Source organism: Pan troglodytes, chromosome 10 (assembly GCF_028858775.2).
Source record: "Pan troglodytes isolate AG18354 chromosome 10, NHGRI_mPanTro3-v2.0_pri, whole genome shotgun sequence".
Lineage (NCBI taxonomy): Eukaryota > Metazoa > Chordata > Mammalia > Primates > Hominidae > Pan > Pan troglodytes.
Window position 1 is genome coordinate 128,703,776 of NC_072408.2, and position 22,978 is coordinate 128,726,753.

General features: G+C 47.6%; 1 protein-coding gene and 2 long non-coding RNA genes across 12 annotated transcripts in view; all 3 read left to right on the forward strand.

Moving 5' to 3' along the window:
- LOC107967665 (uncharacterized) overlaps positions 1–2,554 on the forward strand; it is a 12,378-nt gene extending 9,824 nt beyond the window's left edge. The window contains exon 3 of the long non-coding RNA XR_010147812.1: positions 2,447–2,554. This is a non-coding gene — a long non-coding RNA (uncharacterized LOC107967665). The remainder of the gene's footprint in view (positions 1–2,446) is intronic.
- LOC134807415 (uncharacterized) overlaps positions 1–13,070 on the forward strand; it is a 24,572-nt gene extending 11,502 nt beyond the window's left edge. Inside the window, exon 2 of the long non-coding RNA XR_010147813.1 lies at positions 12,647–13,070. This is a non-coding gene — a long non-coding RNA (uncharacterized LOC134807415). The remainder of the gene's footprint in view (positions 1–12,646) is intronic.
- An 8,064-nt stretch (positions 13,071–21,134) lies between these two features.
- PSMD9 (proteasome 26S subunit, non-ATPase 9) overlaps positions 21,135–22,978 on the forward strand; it is a 28,903-nt gene continuing 27,059 nt past the window's right edge. For 7 of the 10 annotated variants that reach the window (XR_010147739.1, XR_010147738.1, XR_673646.5 and 4 more), the window contains exon 1: positions 21,135–21,379. Coding sequence is in view for 5 of the 10 variants with exons in the window: in XM_063784814.1 (XP_063640884.1) it covers positions 21,242–21,379 (138 nt within the window). In the remaining 5 variants the exon portion in view is untranslated. 10 annotated transcript variants of the gene reach the window in all.

The window sequence follows — 22,978 nt, forward strand, 5'->3', positions numbered from 1 at the left end:
ACCATGCCTGGCTAATTTTTGTATTTTTAATAAAGACAGGGTTTTGCCATGTTGGCTCGGCTAGTCTCTAACTCCTGACCTCAAGTGGTCCGCCTGCCTCGGCCTCCCAAAGGGAGGGACCCCTGGGATTACAGGTGTCAGCCACCGTGCCCGACACCACTGGCTAAATTTTTGTTTGTTTGTTTGTAGAGTCAAGGTTTTGCTATGTTGCCCAGGCTGGTCTTGAACTCCTGGCTTCAAGAAATTCTCCCACCTTGGCCTCCCAATATGTTGGCATTATAGGTGTGAGCCACAGTGCCCCGCCCAAACTTTGTTTCTCTCTATTGCTGAGCAGTGTTTCATTGTATGCTTGTGCCAGAGTTTAATACTGCTCATTGGCCAGGCACAGTGGCTCATGCCTATAATGCCAGCACTTTCAGAGGCTGAGGCAGGAGGATCACTTGAGCCCAGGAGGTCAAGGCTGCAATGATCGCTTCACTGCACTCCAGCCTGGGTGACACAGCGAGACCCTGTTCCCAAAAAAATGAAAACCCAAACAAACAAACAACACTGCTTAGTTGCTTTCTGTAATCAGCCTATTAACAAATCAAGGGAGAATGAGTCTTGGTTACAAAACAGAATACAAATGTGAAGGGTTAGAGAACAGAAGCTGGGCAATACACTTCCTCATCTTTTTTTTGTTTTGTTTTGTTTTGTTTTTTTGAGACGGAGTCTTGCACTGTTGCCCAGGCTGGAGTGCAGTGGCGCGATCTCGGCTCACTGGCCTCAAGTGATCCTCCCGTCTCAGCCTCCCAAAGTGCTGGGGTTACAGGTGTGAGTCAACACACTCAGCCCTTTGCCTGTCTATTTCTTTCTTTTTTCTTTTTTTTTTTTTTTTTTGAGATGGAGTCTTGCTCTGTCCCCCAAGCTGGAGTGCAGTGGAAAAATCTTGGCTCACTGCAGCCTCTGCCTCCCAGGTTCAAGTGATTCTCCTGCCTCAGCCTCCTGAGTAGCCTGGGATTACAGGCCTGTGCCCCCATGCCCAGCTAGTTTTTATATTTTTATTAGACATAGAGTTTCACCATGTTGGCCAGGCTGGTCTCAAACTCCTGGCCTCAAATGATCCACCTGCCTCAGCCTCCCGAAGTGCTGGGATTACAGGCATGAGCCACCATGCCCGGCCCCTTTGCCTATTTCTTAATCGAATTATAGTCTTTTTATTATTGAGCTATAAGAGTTCTGTTTGTTTGTTTTCTTACTTTTGAGGCAGACTCTCGCCCTATCATCCAGGCTGGAGTGCAAGTGCAGTGGCATGATCATATTTCACTGTAACCTCAACCTCCCTGGCTCCAGCGATCCTCCCAGCTCAGCCTTCCAAGTAGTTGGGACTACAGGCATGTGCCACTGTGCCCAGCCAATTAAAAACAATTTTTTGGCTGGGTGTGGTGGCTCATGCCTGTAATCCTAGCACTTTGGGAGGCCGAGGCGGATCACTTGAGGTCAGGAGTTCGAGACCAGCCTGGCCAACATGGTGAAACCCTGTCTCTACTAAAAATACAAAAATTAACCAGACAGGGTGGCAGACGCCTATAATCCCAGCTGCTCAGGAGACTGAGGCAGGAGAATCGCTTGAACCTGGGAGACGGAGGTTGCAGTGAGCCAGGATCGCGCCATTGCCCTCCAGCCTGGGTGACAAGAGTGAAACTTCGTCTCAAAAAAAAAAAAAAAAAAAATTGGTAGATATGGGGTCTCACTATGTTGCCCAGGCTTGTCTTGAACTCCTGGGCTCAGGGGGTCCTCCCGCCAAAGTACTGGGATTTTAGTCATGAGCCACTGGCGTGGAAAGAGTTCTTAATATATTCTAGATATAAATCCCTTATCAAATATATTTGGAAGTATTTTTTCCCCATTTTGTAGGTTTTCACTTTTTTTTTTTTTAGTGCAGTGGCTCTCGGCCCACTGTAACCTCTGCCTCCTGGGTTCAAGAGATTCTCCTGCCTCAGCCTCCTGAGTAGCTAGGATTAAAGGCGCCTGCCACCACACCCAACTAATTTTTGTGTTTTTAGTAGAGACAGGGTTTCACCATGTTGCCCAGGCTGGTCTCAAACTCCTGACCTCAAGTGATCCACCCACCTTGGCCTCCCAAAGTGCTGGAATTACTGGCGTGAGCCACCATGCCTGGCCTTCACTTTCTTAATTGTATTATTTTTAGTGCAACAGCTTTTAATTTTGATGAAGTCCAGCGTATCTACCTGTTCTTCAGTCACTTGTGCTTTAGTGTCCTAAGAAGTGGACTGATTATTATTATTATTATTATTTTAGAGATGGGGTCTTCCTGTGTTGCCTAGGCTGACCTTGAACTCCTGGGCTCAAGCAGTCCTTCTGCCTCGGCCTTCCACAATGCTGGGATTACAGGCATGAACCACCACACCAAGCCTAAGCTGATTTTTTTTTTTTTTTTTTTTAGCTTAAAAGGAAAAAATCTTCTGCAGAAGGAACATGATTCACCAGGTGGTTACCTCTGGAGGCAGCACACTTTTTCAAAATAATTAAAATAATGTTAACACAAACTAAATTCCCATTTTCTGGTCACTTTGTTTTATGTGCCAGGCACTGTACTAAGCACATTCCATGCTCTGCTCTTTACTCATTAAATCCACAACAACCCTGTTAGGTAGGTGCTCTCATATCCCCATTTCACAGATTAGAAGATGGAGGCTTACTAGCTAGGTGTGGTGGCACATGCCTGTAATCCCAGCTACTAGGGAGGCTGAGGCGGGAGAACCACTTGAACCAGGAGGCGGAGGTTGCAGTGAGTGGAGATCGTGCCACTGCACTCCAGCCTAAGTGACACAGTAAGACTCTGTCTCAAAAAAAAAAAAAAAGAAGGCAAGGATGGGTGATCTCATTGTCAGGGGGTTTAGATTTTATCTTTGAGACAATAGGGAGCTATTGAAGGTTTTTTTTTTTTTTTTGAGACAGAGTTTCACTCTTGTTACTTAGGCTGGAGTGCAATGGCGCGATCTCAGCTCACCACAACCTCTGCCTCCTGGGTTCAAGCGATTCTCCTGCCTCAGACTCCCGAGTAGCTGGGATTATAGGCATGTGCCACCACACCTGGCTAATTTTGTATTTTTAGTAGAGATGGGGTTTCTCCATGTTGGTCAGGCTGGTCGTGAACTCCCGACCTCAGTTGATCTGCCCGCCTCGGTCTCCCAAAGTGCTGGGATTACAGTCATGAGCCACCGCACCCGGCCTATTGAAGGTTTTATAGTAGAGATGCAACGTGATCAGAACATTAAAGCTTGCTCTGCTCTAGGTGAGCACAGGGAAGAGAGCTGGGCTGGAAACCCAGCTGCCCAGAGCTGCTGTGCCATTGCCCAGTGGCCTATTTGTGATTCTCCATTAGGTTTGGGGAAGATAAGTAAACCAAGAAGCTTTACATTTAAAAATTGGATCTAGGCTGTAATCCCCTCACTTTGGGAGGCCGAGGCAGACAGATCGCTTGAGCCTAGGAATTCGACATGACCCTGGGTAACATGGCAAAACCCCATTTCTACAAAAAAAAAACCCAAAATCAGCCAGGGGTGGTGGGGCACACCTGTAGTCCCAGCTGCTCAGGAGGCTGAGACGGGTGAATCGATTGAGCCCAGGAGGTTGAGGCTACAGTGAGCTGTGATTATGCTACTGCACTCCAGCCTGGGTGACAGAGTGAGACCCTGTCTCAATTAAAAAAAAAAAAATGCATCTAAAAGCAGTCAAATAGCCCTGTGCTCTGCTTCCTGCAATCTACAACTGGAGACTCCCAAACAGGCAGAACTAGTGAGGATTCAGAGGCAGAAGTCCATGGACAGAACCTCACCCCTCCCCTGCCAGGCCCCACAGCTCTCCCAAGCAAGGGCAGCTGGGACCAGAGCAGGTGAAGGCTGGCCCAGGTGCCCAGCTAGTCTTGTTATCAGGGCTGGTGATCCTGGGCAGGGCCACTTAGGTGGGGCTGGTCTTTATCTCTTGAGGTACAGAGCCCATGTGTCTGAGCTTTGTGGTGACAGGAAGCTGTATCACCAGGCACCAGTGATGGCTGGGAGGGACCAGAGAGTTGGTGGCACGGGACATAAGACCCCTGGGCTCTGAAGACTGTGTAATCTTGGGCCACTCCTGGCATCCTCTGAGTCTTAGTGTCCTAACTGTGCAAGCCAGGGAGCACTGGAGCTGGCGTGGACCGTAGGATGTCCTCTGTGCCTGGCACCAGGGCATTGAGGAGTGTCCTGGAGATTTCTTTTCTTTTCTCTCTTTTTTTTCTTTTTGAGATGGAGTCTCGGGCTGGGCGCGGTGGCTCACGACTGTAATCCCAGCACTTTGGGAGGCTGAGGCGGGTGGATCACAAGGTCAGGAGTTCAAGACCAGCCTGGCCAAGATGGTGAAACCCCGTCTCTACTAAAAATACAAAAAAAAAAAAAAATTAGCCGGGCGTGGTGGTGGGCACCTGTAATCCCAGCCACTCAGGAGGCTGAGGCAGAGAATTGCTTGAACCTGGGAGGCGGAGGTTGCAGTGAGCCAAGATCACGCCACTACACTCCAGCCTGGGCGACAGAGTGAGACTCCTCTCAAAAAAAAAAAAAAAAAGAGATGGAGTCTTGCTCTGTCGCCCAGGCTGGAGTGCAATGGTGCAATCTCAGCCCACTGCAACCTCCGCCTCCCAGCTTCAAGTGATTCTCCTGCCTCAGCCTCCTGAGTAGCTGGGACTAACAGGAGCCCGCCACCAGGACCAGTTAGTTTCTTTTGTATTTTTAGTAGAGACGGGGTTTCACCATGTTGGCCAGTCTAGTCTTGAACTACTGACCTCAAGTGATCCACCTGCCTCAGCCTCCCAAAGCATTGGGATTGCAGGCGTGAGCCACCGTGCCTGGCCTAAAATTTCTTGTCTCTCCAGCATCCACTCCTGTTCTCATAACAGCGTCTCCCTTCTCCATCCTTTCCCTGCTCCGTTCATGTCGTTTGGGTGGGGCATGTGAGCCAGGACTGGGCAGTGAGAATCCCTGTGATTGGTTCAGGGCTGGGCACCTGGCCAGAACTGGCCATATGGATTTGCTCTGGGTCTTCTGCTTGAGAAAAGAGGCTCACTCAGAGCTCTGAGTTTGCTGCACTGATCCAGTGGTGCTGCGGGGGCCAACCCTGAGTCAGCTGAAGGAAAACATGCTTGTATGTAAAGCCAGAACAGAGAAACCAGAGCTGAGAGAAGATAGGCTGATTCCTGATGTCTGAGCAACTTGTTCCAGGCAGAAACAAGCTCCTGGATGAGTCAAACCTTTTTCCCTTTTGCTTAAGCTAGTTTGAGCTGGGTTTCTGGCATTTACAACCACTGGTGCTGACAAACACAAAGAAAGAAACAATAACACCACCACCATCTGTGAGCATGTATTCACTGTCAAGCACCGAGGAAGGGATCATGGGGATTGTCTGTTCCACAGGGAGGTAGTACTTGATCATTTTGTTTACATTTGCTGGCACACATAAAATAAAGTTGACTGATTTTAGCAGTTTTTATTATTATTTTAAAACTCTCTGCAGACATTGCATCCCTGTGGTAGAATCTACTGTCCATAACCTTTCAAGGAAGGCCTCAATGCCCAGCTGTAGGGAGACTGGTTGGCTGTCACCTCCTATCGGATCTGCCTCAGCTGTAGAGACTTGGCCACAGCTTTCCCAGAGCAGCCCACATTTTGTGATTGAGCAAGGGAGTAGAGAGGCTGGTCCCTTTCAGCCCAATGGGGGTGACTCTGACCAGTGAGTCTGTCTCCAGGGCCCCGGTAGGGCTGGCCAAGGCCTTGTGGAGTCTCCACCACTGAGTTCTCCTTCTCCCCAGTCCAGCCTCCTCTGCTTCCTTTCACTGATGTGGATCCTTAAAATCATTTTATGGCCGGGCGCGGTGGCTCACGCCTGTAATCCCAGCACTTTGGGAAGCTGAGGCGGGCGGATCACAAGGTCAGGAGATCGAGACCATCCTGGATAACACCATGAAACCCCATCTCTACTAAAAAAATACAAAAAATTAGCTGGGCGTGCTGGCGGGCGCCTGTGGTCCCAGCTACGCGGGAGGCTGAGGCAGGAGAATGGCGTGAACCCGGGAGGTGGAGCTTGCAGTGAGCCGAGATCGCGCCACTGCACTCCAGCCTGGGAGACAGAGACTCCGTCTCAAAAAAAAAAAAAATCATTTTATGGCCAGGCATGGCGGTTCACGCCTGTAATCCCAGCGCTTTGGGAGGCGGAGGCAGAGGATCACTTCTGTCCAGGAGTTCAAGGCTGCAGTGAGCTATGATTTTGCCACTGCACTCCAGCCTGGGTGACAGAGCAAGACCCTGTCTCAAACAAAACAACAGCAACAAAAATATCTTGCACCCTAAGCTCTGTCTCATCCTCTGCTCCTAGACAACCCAACGCATGACAGCTCCCTTATGACTTGTACCTGATGGGGTGGGAAAGAGGTGATGGAGGCAGCACCCCCCGGTATATGCCACGGCTAAGCACTGTGCCCATTTTATCTCTCAGCTTTCTATTTTTCTCCTCTCATTTTGCAGATGAGGAACTTGAGATTCAAGAAGAGGAAGAATTGCCCAAATAACTTGTTCTTTGTGGCTAGAAAATGCTTACATGGAACTCACCAGGCCACATTCATATTACTATGTTTGTGATCATCCAAACATAAAACCAGTTCCTAGGCCGTGTGCGGTGGCTCACATCTGTAATCCTAGAATTTTGGGAGGCCGAGGTGGGTGGATCACCTGAGGTCAGGAGTTCGAGACCAGCCTGGCCAACATGGTGAAACCCCCATCTCTGCTAAAAATACAAAAATTAGCTGGGCGCGGTGGCGGGTGCCTGTAATCCCAGCTACTTGGGAGGCTGAGGCAGGAGAATCGCTTGAACCTGGGAGGCAGAGGTTGCAGTGAGCCGAGATCACGCCATTGCACTCCAGCCTGGGCAACAAGAGCAAAACTCCATCTCAAAACAAACAAACAAACAAGCAAACAAACAAAACCAAAAAGAGTTCCTGCTTCCAAGATTTTAAGGCATTAACATCCATTTGGGAGATGTGTGCATGTGAAACATCCATTTGGGAGACACCTGAAACATCTGAACTTTCTTTGTCACTTTCTTTTTTTTTTTTTTTGAGACGTAGTTTCGCTCTTGTTACCCAGGCTGGAGTGCAATGGCACGATCTCTGCCCACCGCAACCTCTGCCTCCCGGGTTCAAGCGATTCCCTTGCCTCAACCTCCCGAGTAGCTGGGATTACAGGCATGTGCCACCACACCCGGCTAATTTTGTGTTTTTAGTAGAGAGGGGTTTCTCCATGCTGGTCAGGCTGGTCTCGAACTCCCAACCTCAGGTGATCTGTCTGCCTCGGCCTCCCAAAGTGCTGGGATTACAGGCATGAGCCACCGCGCCTGGCCTTGTCACTTTCTTAAGTCTAAAACAAGGCCTGGCAAACATTTTCCATAAAAAGCCATATGGTAACTATTTCTGCTTTGTGGGCTATCAGGCCTCTGCTGAAACTACTGTAGCCTGCAAACAGCCACAGACAATAGGTGAACAAATTGGCGTGGCTATGTGCCAATAAAAACTTATTTACAAAAACAGTCAATGAGGGAAAAAACAGACAGTGGTCCAGATTTAGACCAAGGGCCATGGTTTACCCACCCCTGCCTAGGCAATCAACAAAACAGTAACCTTGGTTTGTAGCGTTTCCTGAATTCTGTGGTGTAGATACTCTGTATGGTCAATTTCTTTTCTTTTTTTTTCTCCCCCTTTTTCTTTCTTTCTTTCTTTCTTTCTTTTTTTTTTTTTTGAGACATGGTCTCACTGTGTCACCTAGACCGAAGTGCAGTGGCTCAATCTCGGCTCACTGCAACCTCCATCTGCCAGGCTGAAGCAATCCTCCTACCTCAGCCTCCCAAGTAGCTGGAATTATAGGTATGTGCCACCAAGCCCGGCTAATTTTTGAATTTCTTATATAGACAGGGTTTCACCATGTTGCCCAGGCTGGTGGCAAACTCTTGGGCTCAAGTGCACTGCCCACTTCGGCTTCCCAAAGTGTTGGGATTACAGGCATGAGCCACTGCACCTGGCCGGTATGGTCAATTTCGAGTATCAACATGAAGTCATTGAACTTGGGGTTAAGCTAAGTACAGTACATACCAAACGGATACAAACAGAAGTAAATAACCCCAAAAGCACAGATGAGGCTGGGTACATTGGCTCACATCTATATTCCCACCATTTTGGGAGGCTGAGTCTGGAGGATCATTTCAGTCCTGGAGTTCAAGACCAGCCTGGGCAACAAAGCAAAATCCCATCTCAAAAAGAACAGAGTAGAGAAGAGAAGAGACAGCATTGGTGATACTAAAACTTAGTAAAAATGATTAGGAAGTTGAGGCCAGGTGTGGTGGCTCACACCTGTAATCCAGCACCTGGGAAGGCCGAGGTGGGAGGATCACCTGAGGTCAGGAGTTTCAGACAGGCTTGGTCAAAATGGCGAAACCCCATCTCTACTAAATATACAAAAATTAGCTGGGCGTGGTGGCGGGCGCCTGTAGTCCCAGCTACCTGAGAGGCTGAGGCAGGAGAATCGCTGGAACTCAGGAAGTGGAAGCTGCAGTGAGCCAAGATTGTGCCACTGCACTTGAGCCTGGGCCACAGCGAGACTGTGTCTAAAAAATAATAATAATAAAAACTGGCCCACAAACTTCCTGGAGAATTGACCGTGGGCTCTCCTGAGTGAATAGGAGCTACTTCCCTGCTTTCGTTGCCTGAGGTTTAGAGGTGGGAGGTCCCCATGATAGGGAAAACAGCCGCCAGGGAGGCCGAACAGCTGATACGGGATCAAGGCCTGGGGTACATCAAAGGGCTTTTCCTTCCTCTCAGGCTAAATTACCTTCACGTCAGTAGCTCCATCACTTGCATAAGCGGAGAGTAAGGTTACTCAAGCCCAGCCATCGATCCCTTTCAGGCTGAACCTGTGTCCTCATCATCCAAAGTCCCCATGCTTGCATACGTCTCCCACCCTTCAGTTTGGAGCACTGACTTTCATCGTTGGCAAGGGCAATGGGGAGTTCTCTTTGGCCTCTGATTTGCTGAATTGCCTTCAACACATGGCTTAACCTCTCTGAACCCCCATCCCCATTTCCGAGTCTTAGGAAGAACTGTGGCAGGGTGCGGTGGCTCATGCCTGTAATCCCAGATCTTTGGGAGGCTGAAGTGGGCTGAAGTGGGAGGATCACTTGAGGTCAGGAGTTCGAGACCAGCCTGGCCAACATGGTGAAACCCCGTCTGTACTAAAAATACAAAAATTAGCCGGGCATGGTGGTGCATGCCTGTAAGCCCAGCTACAAGGGAGGCTGAGGCAGGAGAATTGCTCGAACCCAGGAGGCGGAGGTTGCAGTGAGCCAAGATTGCGCCACTGTACTCTAGCCTGGGTGACACAGCAAGACTCCATCTCCAAAAAAAAAAAAAAAAAAGAAGAACTGTTATGAGTCTCTGTTACCTACAGGGATAGAAGTGAGTGACTACGTGTCCAGTGCTTTGCATGCAACACAACCACCCTGTGAGGGAGGTATTATTCTACCCATTGTACAGCTGAAGAAACTGAGACTCAGAGAAGCTAACTGGCTCATACTAGTAGGTAGAGTTGGGATTCATCTCTCCTTACCCCAAATCCTAGTTTTTCATCCTTTCTGGTGTGCCTTACTGCCTCTAGAGCCCCTCCAGATTTTTACAAATGAGAGGGGTGTGAGAGGCTGCTGGCCACGGACCTGAAACCTAAATGTGCCAGGAGAGCAACAGAGAAGAGCTGGGTGAGGCTGGGCGCGATGGTTCACGCCTGTAATCCCAGCACTTTGGGAGGCAGAGGCAGGTGGATCACTTGAGGCCAGGAGTTCGAGACCAGCCTGGCCAACATGGTAAGACCCCCGTCTCTACTAAAAATACAAAAATGAGCTGAGTGTGGTGGCACATGCCTGTAATCCCAGCTACTCAGGAGGCTGAGGCACCAGAATAGCTTGAACTTGGGAGGTGGAGGTTGCAGTAAGCTGAGATCGTGCCACTGCGCTCCAGCCTGGGTGACGGATTGAGACTCTGTCTCAAAATAATAATAATAATAAACAGAAGAGCTGGGTGGGATTGGGGAAAGCTGCATCCCACCCCCACACTCTGCCAACGAGGGCAGTAACTTAGCTCCAGACAGTTGTTGCCTGTGGGTACATGGGCCTGGTGTGGCCGGATTTTGTTCAAAAGAAGTTAGCAATGTGAATTTTTATGTGAAATCCTTTGATTTGAAGATTGTCTTGTTTTGAATTCTATTTGTATGAAATATCCAGAATAGGTAAATCCACAGACCCACAGTGCAGACTGGTGGCTGCCGGGCTCTGCGGGGAGGGAGGAAAAGTGACTGCTTAAGGAGAATGGGTGTCCTTTTGGGGTGATGGAAAGAAGTATTCTGGAGCCAGATAGAGGTGGTGGTTGCACAACATTGTGAATGACTAAATGCTGCTGAATGTTTTCACTGTTTTGTGACTCTCATCTCAATAAATTGAATTGGTTTTAAATTTTTCTTTATGATTTTGTGCATTTTTAGATATTGGGAAATAGCATTTTTATTGAAGATGAGTATACATGGAGAAGTGCATAAGTGTATAGCTCTGAATTGTCACAAACAGAACACACCTGTTTAACCAGCTCAGCTATGTGGTTTTTTGTTTGTTTTGTTTTTTTATTGAGATAGTCTCACTCTGTCGCCCAGGCTGGGGTGTAGTGGTATGATCTTGGCTCACTGCAACCTCTACCTCCTGGGTTCAAGCAATTCTCCTGCCTCAGCCTCCCAAGTAGCTGGGATTACAGGCGTACGCCACCACGCCCGGCTAATTTTTGTATTTTTAGTAGAGATGAGGTTTTGCCATGTTGGCCAGGCTGGTCTCAAATTCCTGACCTCAAGTGATCCACCCACCTTAGCCTCCCAAAGTGTTGGGATTACAGGCATGAACCACTGTGCCCAGGTTACAGACATGTGTTTTGGTTTTTCGTTCTTTTTTTTTTTTTTGAGACAGGTTCTCACTCTGTTGCCCAGGTTGGAGTGTAGTGACACCGTCATAACTCACTGCAGCCTCAAAATCCTGGGCTCAAGTGATCCTCCCACCTCAGCCTTCCCAGCAGCTGGGACTACAGGCATGTGCTACCACACCAGGCTATTTTTTTTTTTCCTTTGGCAAAGATGGGGGTCTCACTATGTTGTCTCAGCTGGTCTCAAACTCCTGGGCTCAAACCATCCTCCTGCCTTGGCCTCCCAAAGTGTGGAGATTACAGATGTGAGCAACCATGACTGGCTTATTTTGTTCTTTAATACATAACTTATAGGCCGGGTGAGGTGGCTTCTGACTGTAATCCCAGCACTTTGGGAGGCTGAGGCGGGTGTATCGCCTGAGGTCAGGAGTTTGAGACCAGCCTGGCCAACTTGGCGAAGCTCTGTCGCTACTAAAAATACAAAAATTAGCCAGGCGTGGTGGTGGGCACCTGTAATCCCAGCTACTCAGGAGGCTGAGGCCAGAGAATCGCTTGAACCCAGGAGGCGGAGGTTGCGATGAGCCGAGATTGCACTCCAGTCTGGGCAACAAGAGGGAAAATCTGTCTAAATAAATAAATAAATAAATAATTAAAAAATAACTAATACAACTTGATTGGGGCGGGGTGGGGGGATGAAAATACACATAATTAAGAGAAAAAAAAAAGTAAAGAAAACAAGCCTACTGATAATCCTTCATCTACAGACAACCACCTTGGATGATCTGGGAATGCCCACCCAGACTACTCTTTTCTTTTCTTTCCTTTCCTTTTCTCTTCTCTTCTCTTCTCTTCTCCTCTCCTCTCCTCTCCTCTCCTCTCCTCTCCTCTCTTCTTTTCTTTTCTTTTCTTTTCTTTTCTTTTCTCTTATTTGATGGGGTCTTTCTCTGTTGCCCAAGCTGGAGTGCAGTGGTGTGATCAGCTCAGTGCAGCCTTAAACTCCTGGGCTCAAGGGATCCTCCCATCTCGGCCTGAGTAGCTGGGACTACAGGCAAGCACCACCATGCCTGGCCCACACAGACTACTTTCTAAAAATGTATAAACATATATAGATATGACAAGATATACAGGTAATGATACATACGATTTGATACTTATGCTAATTTTTTACATATACTTTGTAAACACTTTTGTCATGGCAATAAATACACATGTTCACCTGGTGTGTGTATATGTGTGTGTTTCATTGAAAAGCTATACTGGGTGGGGCCAGGTGCAGTGGCTCATGCCTGTAATCCCAGCACTTTGGGAGGCAGAGGTGGGTGGATCACTTGAGCCCAGGAATTCGAGACCAGCTTGGACAATGGCCAGAACAGATCTCTACAAAAATTTAAAAATTAGCTGGGTGTGGTGGTGTGCGTATATGGTCCCAGCTATTGGGGAGGCTGAGGTGGGGGGATTGCTTGAGCCTGGGATGTTGAGGCTGCAGTGAGCCATGATTGCACCACTACACTCAAGCCTGAGTGACAGAGCGAGACCCTGTATCAAAATGAAAAAAAGAAAAAAAAAAAAAAAGAAAGGGTGTACCATGATTTCTTTTTTCTTTCTTTCTTTTTTTTTCAGATGGAGTCTTGCTCTGTCGCCCAGACTGGGGTACAGTGGCATGATCTCGGCTCATTGCAACCTCTGCCTACCAGGTTCAAGAGATTCTCCTGCCTCCGCTTCCCTGGGATTACATGTGCCCACCACCACACCCAGCTAATTTTTGAATTTTTAATAGAGATGGGGTTTCACCATCTTGGCCAGGCTGGTCTTGAACTCCTGACCTCGTGATCCACCCGCCTTGGCCTCCCAAAGTGCTGGGATTATAGGCATGAGCCACCATGCCCAGCCTGTACCATGATTTCTTTAACCAGCTCCTAGAATCAAGCATTACCAAGATCTTCCCATTAGAAACAGCATGGATGGTGATCTAGCTCATTTGAATGTAGAGTTTAATGCTCTTTAACAATTGCTTTATTAAATTACTCTGAATTTATATTAATAAGTATCTTATTACTATTTTATGTTTTGTAGAGACAGAGTCTTGTCATGTTGCCCAGGCTAGTCTCAAACTTCCGGCCTCAAGTGATTCTCCTGCATTGGCCTTCCAACATGCTAGGATTACAGACATGAGCCACCATGCCAGGCAGTATCTTATTATTGTTATTATTTTCGAGGGTCTCAATCTGTCACCCAGGCTGGAGTGCAGTGGCATGACCTCAGCTCACTGCAACCACGGCCTCCCAGGCTCAAGCAATCCCCCCACATCAGCCTCCCAAGTAGCTGGAACTACAAGTGTGTCCCACCACGCCAGGCTAACTTTTTGTATTTTTAGTAGAGACAGGATTTCGCCATGTTGGCCAGGCTAGTCTCGAACTCCTGACCTCAGGTGATCTGCCCACCTTGGCCTCCCAGTGTTGGGATTACAGGTGTGAGCCACCGTGCACAACCCAGTATCTTATTTTTAAAAATTACTTTCTGCTCTGCTCCACGCTCTGCCCAGGTACTAAATATTAACACCCTCACAGGTATAACTGCTTCCCTTTTTCCATTCTATGGGGGAGTTGACTTTACTGAATAAAAATAGGATGATTTACTATGTGGGTCTCTGCATCTTACTTTTCCAAATGCTTAATTATTGGCAACTGTGGTGGATATTCCTTTAGCCCCTCCAAATCTCTTCCCTCCCTGCCCTTCTCTGTGCCCCAAGCCTTATCACCTTCAGCCAACCTGAGACTCTGGCAGGAAAGGAGAGGAGAGACAAGTGGGGGTATCTCTTCCTTGGCTTCCTCCCTGCCAGACGTTGTTTTAGCAGCTGTTTTAGCAGCAGCTATGTCCCTGTACTGAAGGCCACACTCCTGTTGGGTGACTACAACTCTCTCTAGGTTTCCAAACCCTCCCTTCTCTTGCCCCTTTAGGCTTAAGGGGTGGGGTAAGAGACCCCATGCTCACCAGCCCCAGGTGGCTTCATTATCCTTATCTGCTCCCATGACTTTGTTTTGTTTGTTTGTTTGTTTTGTTTTGAGACAGAGTCTTGCTCTGTCACCAGTCTGGAGTGCAGTGGTGCGATCTTGGCTCGTTGCAAACTCCGCCTCCTGGGTTCAAGCGATTCTCCTGCCTCAGCCTCCCAAGTAGCTGGGACTACAGGCATGTGCCACCACGCTCAGCTAATTTTTTGTATTTTTAATAGAGACAGGGTTTCACCATGTTGGCCAGGATGGTCTTGATCTCCTGACCTCATGATCCGCCCACCTCAGCCTCCCAAAGTATTGGGATTACAGGCGTGAGCCACCGCGCCCAACCTAATTTTCGTATTTTCATTAGAGATGGGGTTTCACCATGTTCGCCAGGCTGGTCTTGAACTCCTGACCTCAGGTGATCCTCCCGCCTAGGCCTCTCAAAGTGCTGGGATTACAGGCATGAGCCACTGTGCTGGCCTGATTAAGCAACTAATTTACAATTCTTAAAAACTTTTAGGGGGCCAACTCATGAGCGAGCCTGCCACCTTTTTGGCTGTCAGAGTCCAGACCCTTGTTTTATAGATTCAGGAAACGAGGGGAGGATTTGTCGTTTGTAGGATTCCTGGGCCAGAGTGAGGTGAAACATGGAAAGTGTGGTGGTCCTCAAGTCAGGCAGTATGAATTCTGACCAACCAGGTCTTGCCAGGGATCTCTAGTTCCCTGGCTCTATTTCCCATGTGTTTGTCTCTTGGCCTACCTCTCGTTCTGAAATGAAGATGAGCAAGATGTGAAAGTTTGAGAGAGGCAACTGAAGTTCTCCTAGATCTTGGCAGCTTTCTAAAATAAAGGTTTTGCTGGGCTGTCTGTGGCCACTGCAGGGAAGATGAAACAGAACAACTGGAAAGGGGAAAGACAGCTCTCTCAGACTGTTCCCTTGCAATCCTCAAACAGTCCAACATTTGAAGATAAACAAGCCTCAGTCCACATTCTCTAAGAGTCTCCAGTGCACGGGACAGACAGGTAAACATGCATTTACAATACCAAGTGAAAAGTGCAGAAAACAGCCCAGCTGTGGGGTGGGACACATAATGATTTCCAGGGAGGTAGTACTTCTTTTTCTTTTTGTTTTTGAGAGGGATCTTTTTCTTTTTGTTTTTGAGAGGGAGTCTTGCTCTGTTGCCCAGGCTGGAGTACAGTGGTGTAATCTCAGCTCACTGCAACCTCTGCCTCCCGGCTTCTCCTGCCTCAGCCTCCTGAGTAGCTGGGATTACAGGCACCTGCCACCAAACCCAACTAATCTATTTTAGTAGAGATGGGGTTTCACCATGTTGGCCAGGCTGGTCTTGAACTACCGACCTCAAGTGAACCACCCGCCTCGGCCTCCCAAAGTGCTGGGATTACAGGTGTGAGCCACCTCACCCAGCCTTGAGCTGGATCTTGAAGGAGAGGTTCAAGTCAGCCTGGCCTGAGATGGTGTTCCAGGGTGGGAAGAGCAGGTGCTAAGACCCAGTGCTAAGAGAGACTGAGCAAAAAATGTGCCAGAAACTGTTAGAAGTTCAGCATGGCTGGAGCATAAGTTGTGTGTGTGTGTGTGTGTGTGCGTGTGTGTGTGTGGTGGGGTACAGGGATGGGAGGTGGTCTAAAGGCAAGCAGAGATCAGGAGTCTTAAAGGCCAAGAGAAGGGCACTGAAGCCATTAAGCAGTAGCGTGCCAATGTCACTCTTGGGAAGGTTGTTCTGGCTGCTTTGGAGACTGGGTTAAAGTGCGCAACCTGAGGCAGTTCAAAGACTGCCCAATCAGGAGGAAGAGGTGGCGGGGTAGGAGCAGAGGTGGAGGAGATGGGTGGATTTGGGAGCTATGAAGGCAGTCACAGGATAGAGGTTTATTATAATGACAGCAATATTGACAAGCTCATAATGTAGTAACCTAACAACAGCTCTCTTTTCAGACCGCATGGGTAAGAATCTTCTCCTCACCCTTTTTATTTGGAAAAATTTCAAACCTCAGAAGAACTGCAAGATAGTTCCCCCACACAACCAACTTTTCCCTTTCCTTCTTTCTTTTTTTTTTTTTTTTTTTTTTTTTTGATAGAAACTGGGTCTTGCCACGTTGCTCAGGCTGGTCTCAAATTCCTAGGATCAGGGGATCCTCCCACTTCTGCCACCCAAAGTGCTAGGATTATAGCCATGAGCTGCCTACAAAAGTTTCCTTGAACATGCATATACTCTTCATGTGGATTTGCTAATTGTTACATTTTGCCTCCTTCTCCCCTTGTATCATTTTCTTTGAACCACTTGCAAGTTAGTAGCTGAAACCATGACCCTACACATCTAAATATTTGAGCATTTATCTCCTTACCATAAAAAGAGATTCTCTCATATAATTGCAACATCATTATCTGACTGAGGAAACTTAACACTGATATACTATAATTTAATATAAAGTTCATATTTAGATTTAATCAATTGGCCCAGTAAGTCTTTTAAAGCCGCTGTTTCTCATTAATAATTCAAGTAAGGATCATGTATTGCATTTAGTCATCGTTTCTCTTTTCCTCTCTCTTTTTTTTTTTTTTTTTTTTGAGACGGAGTTTCGCTCTGTCGCCCAGGCTGGAGTGCAGTGGCATGATCGCCGCTCACTGCAACCTCTGCCTCAAGCAATTCCCTGGCCTCAGCCTCCCAAGTAGCTGGGATTACAGGTGTGTGCCGCTGTGCCCGGCTGATTTTTGTATTTTTACTAGAGATGGGGTTTTACTATGTTGGCCAGGCTGGTCTCAAACTCCTGACCTTACGTGATCCACCCACTTCGGCCTCCCAAAATGCCGGGATTACGGGCGTGAACCATCATGCCTGGTCCTCCGCTAATTAATTTTTTTTTTTTGTAGAGACGTAAGTCTTGCTATATTGCCCAGGCTGGTCTTAAACTCCTGGACTCAAGGGATCCTCCTGCCTTGATCTCCCAGAGATATAGGACTACAGGCACGAGCCACTGCACCTGTATCTCTCTCTCTCTCTCTCTTTTGACAATGTTAGAAATGTTAGTTTATTTTTCTACCTTTTCTCTTTTTTCTTCTTTCTGTTTAAAGTTTGTTTTAAAATTTTATCTTGAAGTGGTTTTAAACTCACAGAAAAGTTCCAAAAATATTATAAAGAACATTTATGTTTCACCAATTATTTACATTTTGTAAATGTAAATAATTTACATTTACAAATAATTTACAGAGTCACCAATTATTTACATTTTGCCATATTTACTTTATCTCTCTCTTGTCTACAAATATATATCTCTTTCTTTTTCTTGAGATGGAGTCTCACTATATGGTCCAGGCTGGAGTGCAGTGGCACGATCTTGGCTCACTACAACCTCCACCTCCCAGGTTCAAGCGATTCTCTCTTGCCTCAGTCTCCCGAGTAGCTGGGATTACAGGTGCCTGCCACCACGCCCAGCTGATTTTTGTATTTTTAGTAGAGATGGGGTTTCACCATGTTGGTCAGGCTAATCTCAAACTCCTGACCTCAAGTGATCCACCCCCCTCAGCCTCCCAAAGTGCTGAGATTACAGGTGTGAGCCACCATGCCCGGCCTTACATATATGTTTTTTTTTTTTTTTAGACGAAGTCTTGCTCTGTCGCCAGGCTGTAGTGCAGTGGCACCATCTCGGCTCATTGTAACCTCTGCCTCTGGGATTCAAGTGATCCTCCTGACTCAATCTCCCGAGTAGCTGTGACTACAGGCATGAACCACATCCAGCTAATTTTTGTATTTTTGGTGGAGACAGAGTTTCACCATGTTGGCCAGGATGGTCTCCATCTCTTGACCTTGTGATCCGCCCACCTCGGTGTCCCAAAGTGCTGGGATTACAGGTGTGAGCCACCACGCCCGGCCTATATCTGTATTCTTTTCTGAACCATTTGAAAGTAAATTGCCTCTCTTAACCCTAAATACTACAGGGTACTTTTTCTAAGGGCACTATCTTACAAAACCACAGTGAAAGTATCAAAATCAGGAAATTTTCAGATATCAAGGGTGGGAGGATATTACAATTTTTTTAAAAATCAGGAAATTTGGCCAGGTGCGGTGGCTCACGCCTGTAATCCCAGCACATTGGGAGGCTAAGGCGGGTGGATTGCCTGAGGTCAGGAGTTCTAGACCAGTCTGGCCAACATGGTGAAACCTTGTCTCTACTAAAAATACAAAAAAATTAGCCGAGCATGGTGGCATACGCCTGTAATCCCAGCTACTCGGGAGGCAGGGGAATTGCTTGAACCAGGGAGGTGGAGGTTGCAGTGAGCCGAGATCTCGCCACTGCACTCCAGCCTGGGCAACAGAGCCACCATGCCCGGATAATTTTTGTATTTTTAGGAGGGACAAGGTTTCAGCATGTTGGCCAGGCTGGTCTTGAACTCCTGACCTCAGGTGATCCAGCCGCCTTGGTCTCCCAAAATGCTGAGATAACAGGCGTAAGCCACCGCACCTGGCCACATATTGCATTTAGTTTTTTTTTTTTTTTTTTGAGATGGGGTCTCACTCTCTCGCCCAGGCTGGAGTGCAGTGGCGCGATCTCTGCTCACTGCAAGCTCTGCCTCCCAGGTTCATGCCATTCTCCTGCCTCAGCCTCCTGGGTAGCTGGGACTACAAGCACGTGCCACCATGCCCGGCTAAATTTTTGTATTTTTAGTAGAGATGGAGTTTCACCGTGTTAGCCAGGATGGTCTCGATCTCCTAACCTCATGATCCACCCAGCTTGGCCTCCCAAAGTGCTGGGATTACAGGCGTGAGCCACCGCGCCTGGCCTAGTTTTTTTTTTGAGACGGAGTCTTGCTCTGCCGCCCAGGCAGTGATCCACCTGCCCTGGCCTCCCAAAATGCTAGGATTATAGCCATAAGCAGCTTACAAAACAGTTTTCTTGAACATGCTTATACTCTTCACGGGGATTTGCTAATTGTTACATTTTGCCTCTTTCTCCCCTTGTATCACTTTCTTTGGACCACTTGCAAGTTACTAGCAGAAATCATGACACTACACATCTAAATAATTGAGCATTTATCTCGTTCCAATAAAGATAAAAGTGATTCTCTCATATAATTGCAACACCATTATCTGACTGAGGAAATTTAACACTGATATACTATAATTTAATATAAAGTTCATATTTAGATTTCACCAGTTGGCCCAATAAGTCTTTTAAAGCTGCTGTTTCTCATTAAATAATTCAAGTAAGGATCATGTATTGCATTTAGTCATTATTTCTCTCTTCCTCCCTTTTTAATTTTATTATTTATTTATTTGAGACGGAGTCTCACTCGGTCACTCAGGCTGGAGTGCAGTGACATGATCTCAGCTCACTGCAACCTCTGCCTTCCCGGTTCAAGCGATTCTCCTGCGTCAGCCTCCCAGGTAGCTGGGATTACAAGTGTGTGGCACTGTGCCTTGGTAACTTTTGTATTTTTAGTAGAGACAGTGTTTCACCATGTTGGCCAGGCTGGTCTTGAACTCCTGACCTCAAGTGATCCACCCACCTCAGCCTCCCAAAGTGCTGGGATTACAGGTGTGAATCACCACACCTGGTCCTCTGCTAATTAATTTTTTTTTTTAGAGATGGAGGTCTTGCTACGTTGCCCAGGCTAGTCTCAAACTCCTGGACCTAAGGGATCCTCCTGCCTTGATCTCCCAGCATAATGGGACTACAGGTATGAGCCACTGCACCTGTATTTCTCTCTCTCTCTCTCTCGATAATGTTAGAAATGTTAGTTTATTTTTGAGGGGTGCGGTGGCTCACTCCTGTAATCCCAGCACTTTGAAAGGTCGAGCTGGGCTGGATCACTTGAGGCCAGGGGTTCGAGACCTCAGCCTCCTGAGTACCTGGGATTACAGGTGTGTGCCACCACACCCGGCTAATATTTTATATTTTTGGTAGAGACAGGGTTTCACCATGTTGGCGAGGCTAGTCTCGAACTCCTGACCTCAAATGATCTGCTTGCCACAGCCTCCCAAAGTGCTGGGATTATAGGCATGAGCCACCACACCTGGCCCATTGCATTTAGTTGATGCACATCTTTAGTGTTCTTACATCTAGGCAATTGCATATCCTCCTCCTTTCTCTGTCCCCCACCCCTTATTCCCCATGTGTATTTCACAACATTGACTTTTTTTGAGGTTTTCAGGCCAGTTGTTTTGAAGTATGTCCCTTCTTTTGGATATGTCTGTTTTCCAATGATTAGATTCAGGGCAAACATGTTTGAATACTACACAGATGACCGCTGAGCCCTTTTCAAGACAAAATATTAGAGGCACATGGTCAGATATCAAAGTTGATTGTTTAGGTAAGCTGGGTTGGAATTTTGGCCTCACATTTTGCTAGTTGGGTAAATTGGTTATTGAGACGGTTTTCTCAGCTGTCAAATTGGGATGTAATAATCTAGCTTCATGAGGTTGTTGAATTAATATATGTAAGGCATTTAGAACAGCGTCTGGCACATTATAAGTATCAATAAATACACACTGTTACCGTTATTATTATCACTACGATTTTTAGAGGCCTTAACAGGAACATCCAGCACCTTCAACAGTATATGGCTCATAGGAATCATTCCATGAATATTTGTTAGCAGAAGGACAGCTCTATGAGATAGATTGCTATCAATTACTGCCCCATTTTACAGATGAGGAAACTGAGGCCCAGAGAAGCCAAGTAGTGACCTAGGGTCACACAGATTGCCGTTAAGTGGCAAGATACGGGGTGTGTACTCAGGCATATCGGATCTGTAAAGTGAGGGATAAGGAACCTTAATGTATTTTGTAAATCCTCCAGGGCTGTGTGGATGTGAAGAACTGAATTGGAGCGCCACGCAGCGGTTCTCTGGCGTACAGTATCCATCCATACAGTAGGCGCTCAATAAATGTCTGCGGCACGAATGAGAAAATGAGTCAGCTGGGGCGAGATCATCCCCTAGCGTTGGTGTGCAATTGCGTGGGGATCCATTGCTTCCGACGCTACTCCTGCCGGGTCACCACAGGCGCACGTGTTCCGGCAGGGCGCGGCTTCCGGTGACCCAGCTCCGCCCTAAGCCCCATCCCAAGCCCCGCCCCTTAACTGTTCTCGCGTTCGCGGACGGCTGTGGTGTTTTGGCGCATGGGCGGAGCCGTAGTTACGGTCTACTGGGGCGTCGTCCCTAGCCCGGGAGCCGGGTCTCTGGAGTCGCGGCCCGAGGTTCACGATGTCCGACGAGGAAGCGAGGCAGAGCGGAGGCTCCTCGCAGGCCGGCGCCGTGACTGTCAGCGACGTCCAGGAGCTGATGCGGCGCAAGGAGGAGATAGAAGCGCAGATCAAGGCCAACTATGACGTGCTGGAAAGCGTGAGTGTGGGTTCGGGGCGCCCCAAGTCGCCTAACCCGGCCCGGAGTCCCTGGGGTACTGGGATGCCAGGGCGGCCTCAGTTTGGGCGCTCCGCAACGGATCTCCCTGGGAGGCCCAAGGCGCCGCAAGTGCGGCCTCTGTCGGCACAAGAAGGCAGGCAAAGAACTTTAGCAACTGAAGAGTTAGCCATATTGATATCCAGCAAGAGTTTATGGAGCCCTACTGTGTGCTAGGCGCTGGTTTAAGTGCTGTGCATTGTTGAGTTAATTTAATCTTTGCAACAACCCTTTGAGATGGATGCTGTTACTCTTTCCATTTTAGGGAGGGGGAAACAGGTGTTACTTGGTGATTAAACAGCTGTCTTGTGCCTCGCTGACTGCCTTATCTTAATTTTGTACTTTTTGTAAAGACAGAGTCTCGCTGTGTTGCCCAGGTTGGTATCGAACTCATGGCCTCAAGCGATCCTTCCACCTCGGCCTTTCAAAGTGCTGGGATTACAGGCGTGAGCTACTGCACCCGGCATTTGCTGATTGTATCGTGAATTCTTAAACTTCAGTGTGTATATGAATTGCCTGGGGATCTTATTAAAATGCAGATTTTGTTTGAGGCGAGGGAGCAGATTCTGCATTTGTAGCAAACTCCCAGCAATGCTGATGCTAGTGGTCTAAGGACCGAACTTTGAGTTACAAATAAGGCTCATCATCCTTATTGCATAAGGAGGAAACTGAGGCCCAGAGTGGGGCAAACGCCTATCTAAGGTCATGTAGTTCGGAAGTGGCAGTGGTGGGTCTGGCTCAAAAGCTGATGCAGGTTTTCTTATGCCATCTAGTGTAAAATCACAGATCAGTTTGCAGAGGAAGATGCAATTAATTATGCCCAAGTAGGGTGGGATGGAATGCATTTTAGGTGATGTAAGATGAAGTTTCTTTTTTTTTTTGTCTGAGACGGAGTCTCGCTTTGTCACCCAGGCTGGAGTGCGGTGGCTCAATCTCGGCTCACTGCAGCCTCTGCCTCCTGGGTTCAAGTGATTCTCCTGCCTCAGCCTCCCGAGTAGTAGGGATTACAGGCGAGCGCCAGTACGCCAGGCTAATTTTTTATTTTAAGTAAAAGCAGGGTTTCACCATGTTGGTCAGGCTGGTGTTGGATTCCTGACCTCAGGTGATCCGCCCACCTTGGCCTCCCCAAGTGCTGGGATTACAGGCGTGAGCCACCGCGTCCGGCCATAAGATGAAGTTTCATACGGAGGGCCAGAGAACCATTTTACTGGGTGCTGACTATATGCTCGAAGTGGGATTCAGACTTCAGGTCTGTTACATTCAGAACCTGTGCTTTCAAGCAAATTACCAGCAATTTCTCAAACTTTAGTTTACTTTCTACCACATGCAGTATACTATATGCATATACCACTTGTGTTATTCCTTTGATATTTTTATTTAAATAGATCTACTTTTAATCTTATATAAATGTATTATTATTGTTATTATTATTATTGAGACAGGGTCTCGCTCTGTTGCCCAGGCTGGAGTTCAGTGGCACCATCTTGGTTCACTGCAGCCTCAATCTCCTGGTGTCAAGCAATCCTCCCACCTCAGCCTCCC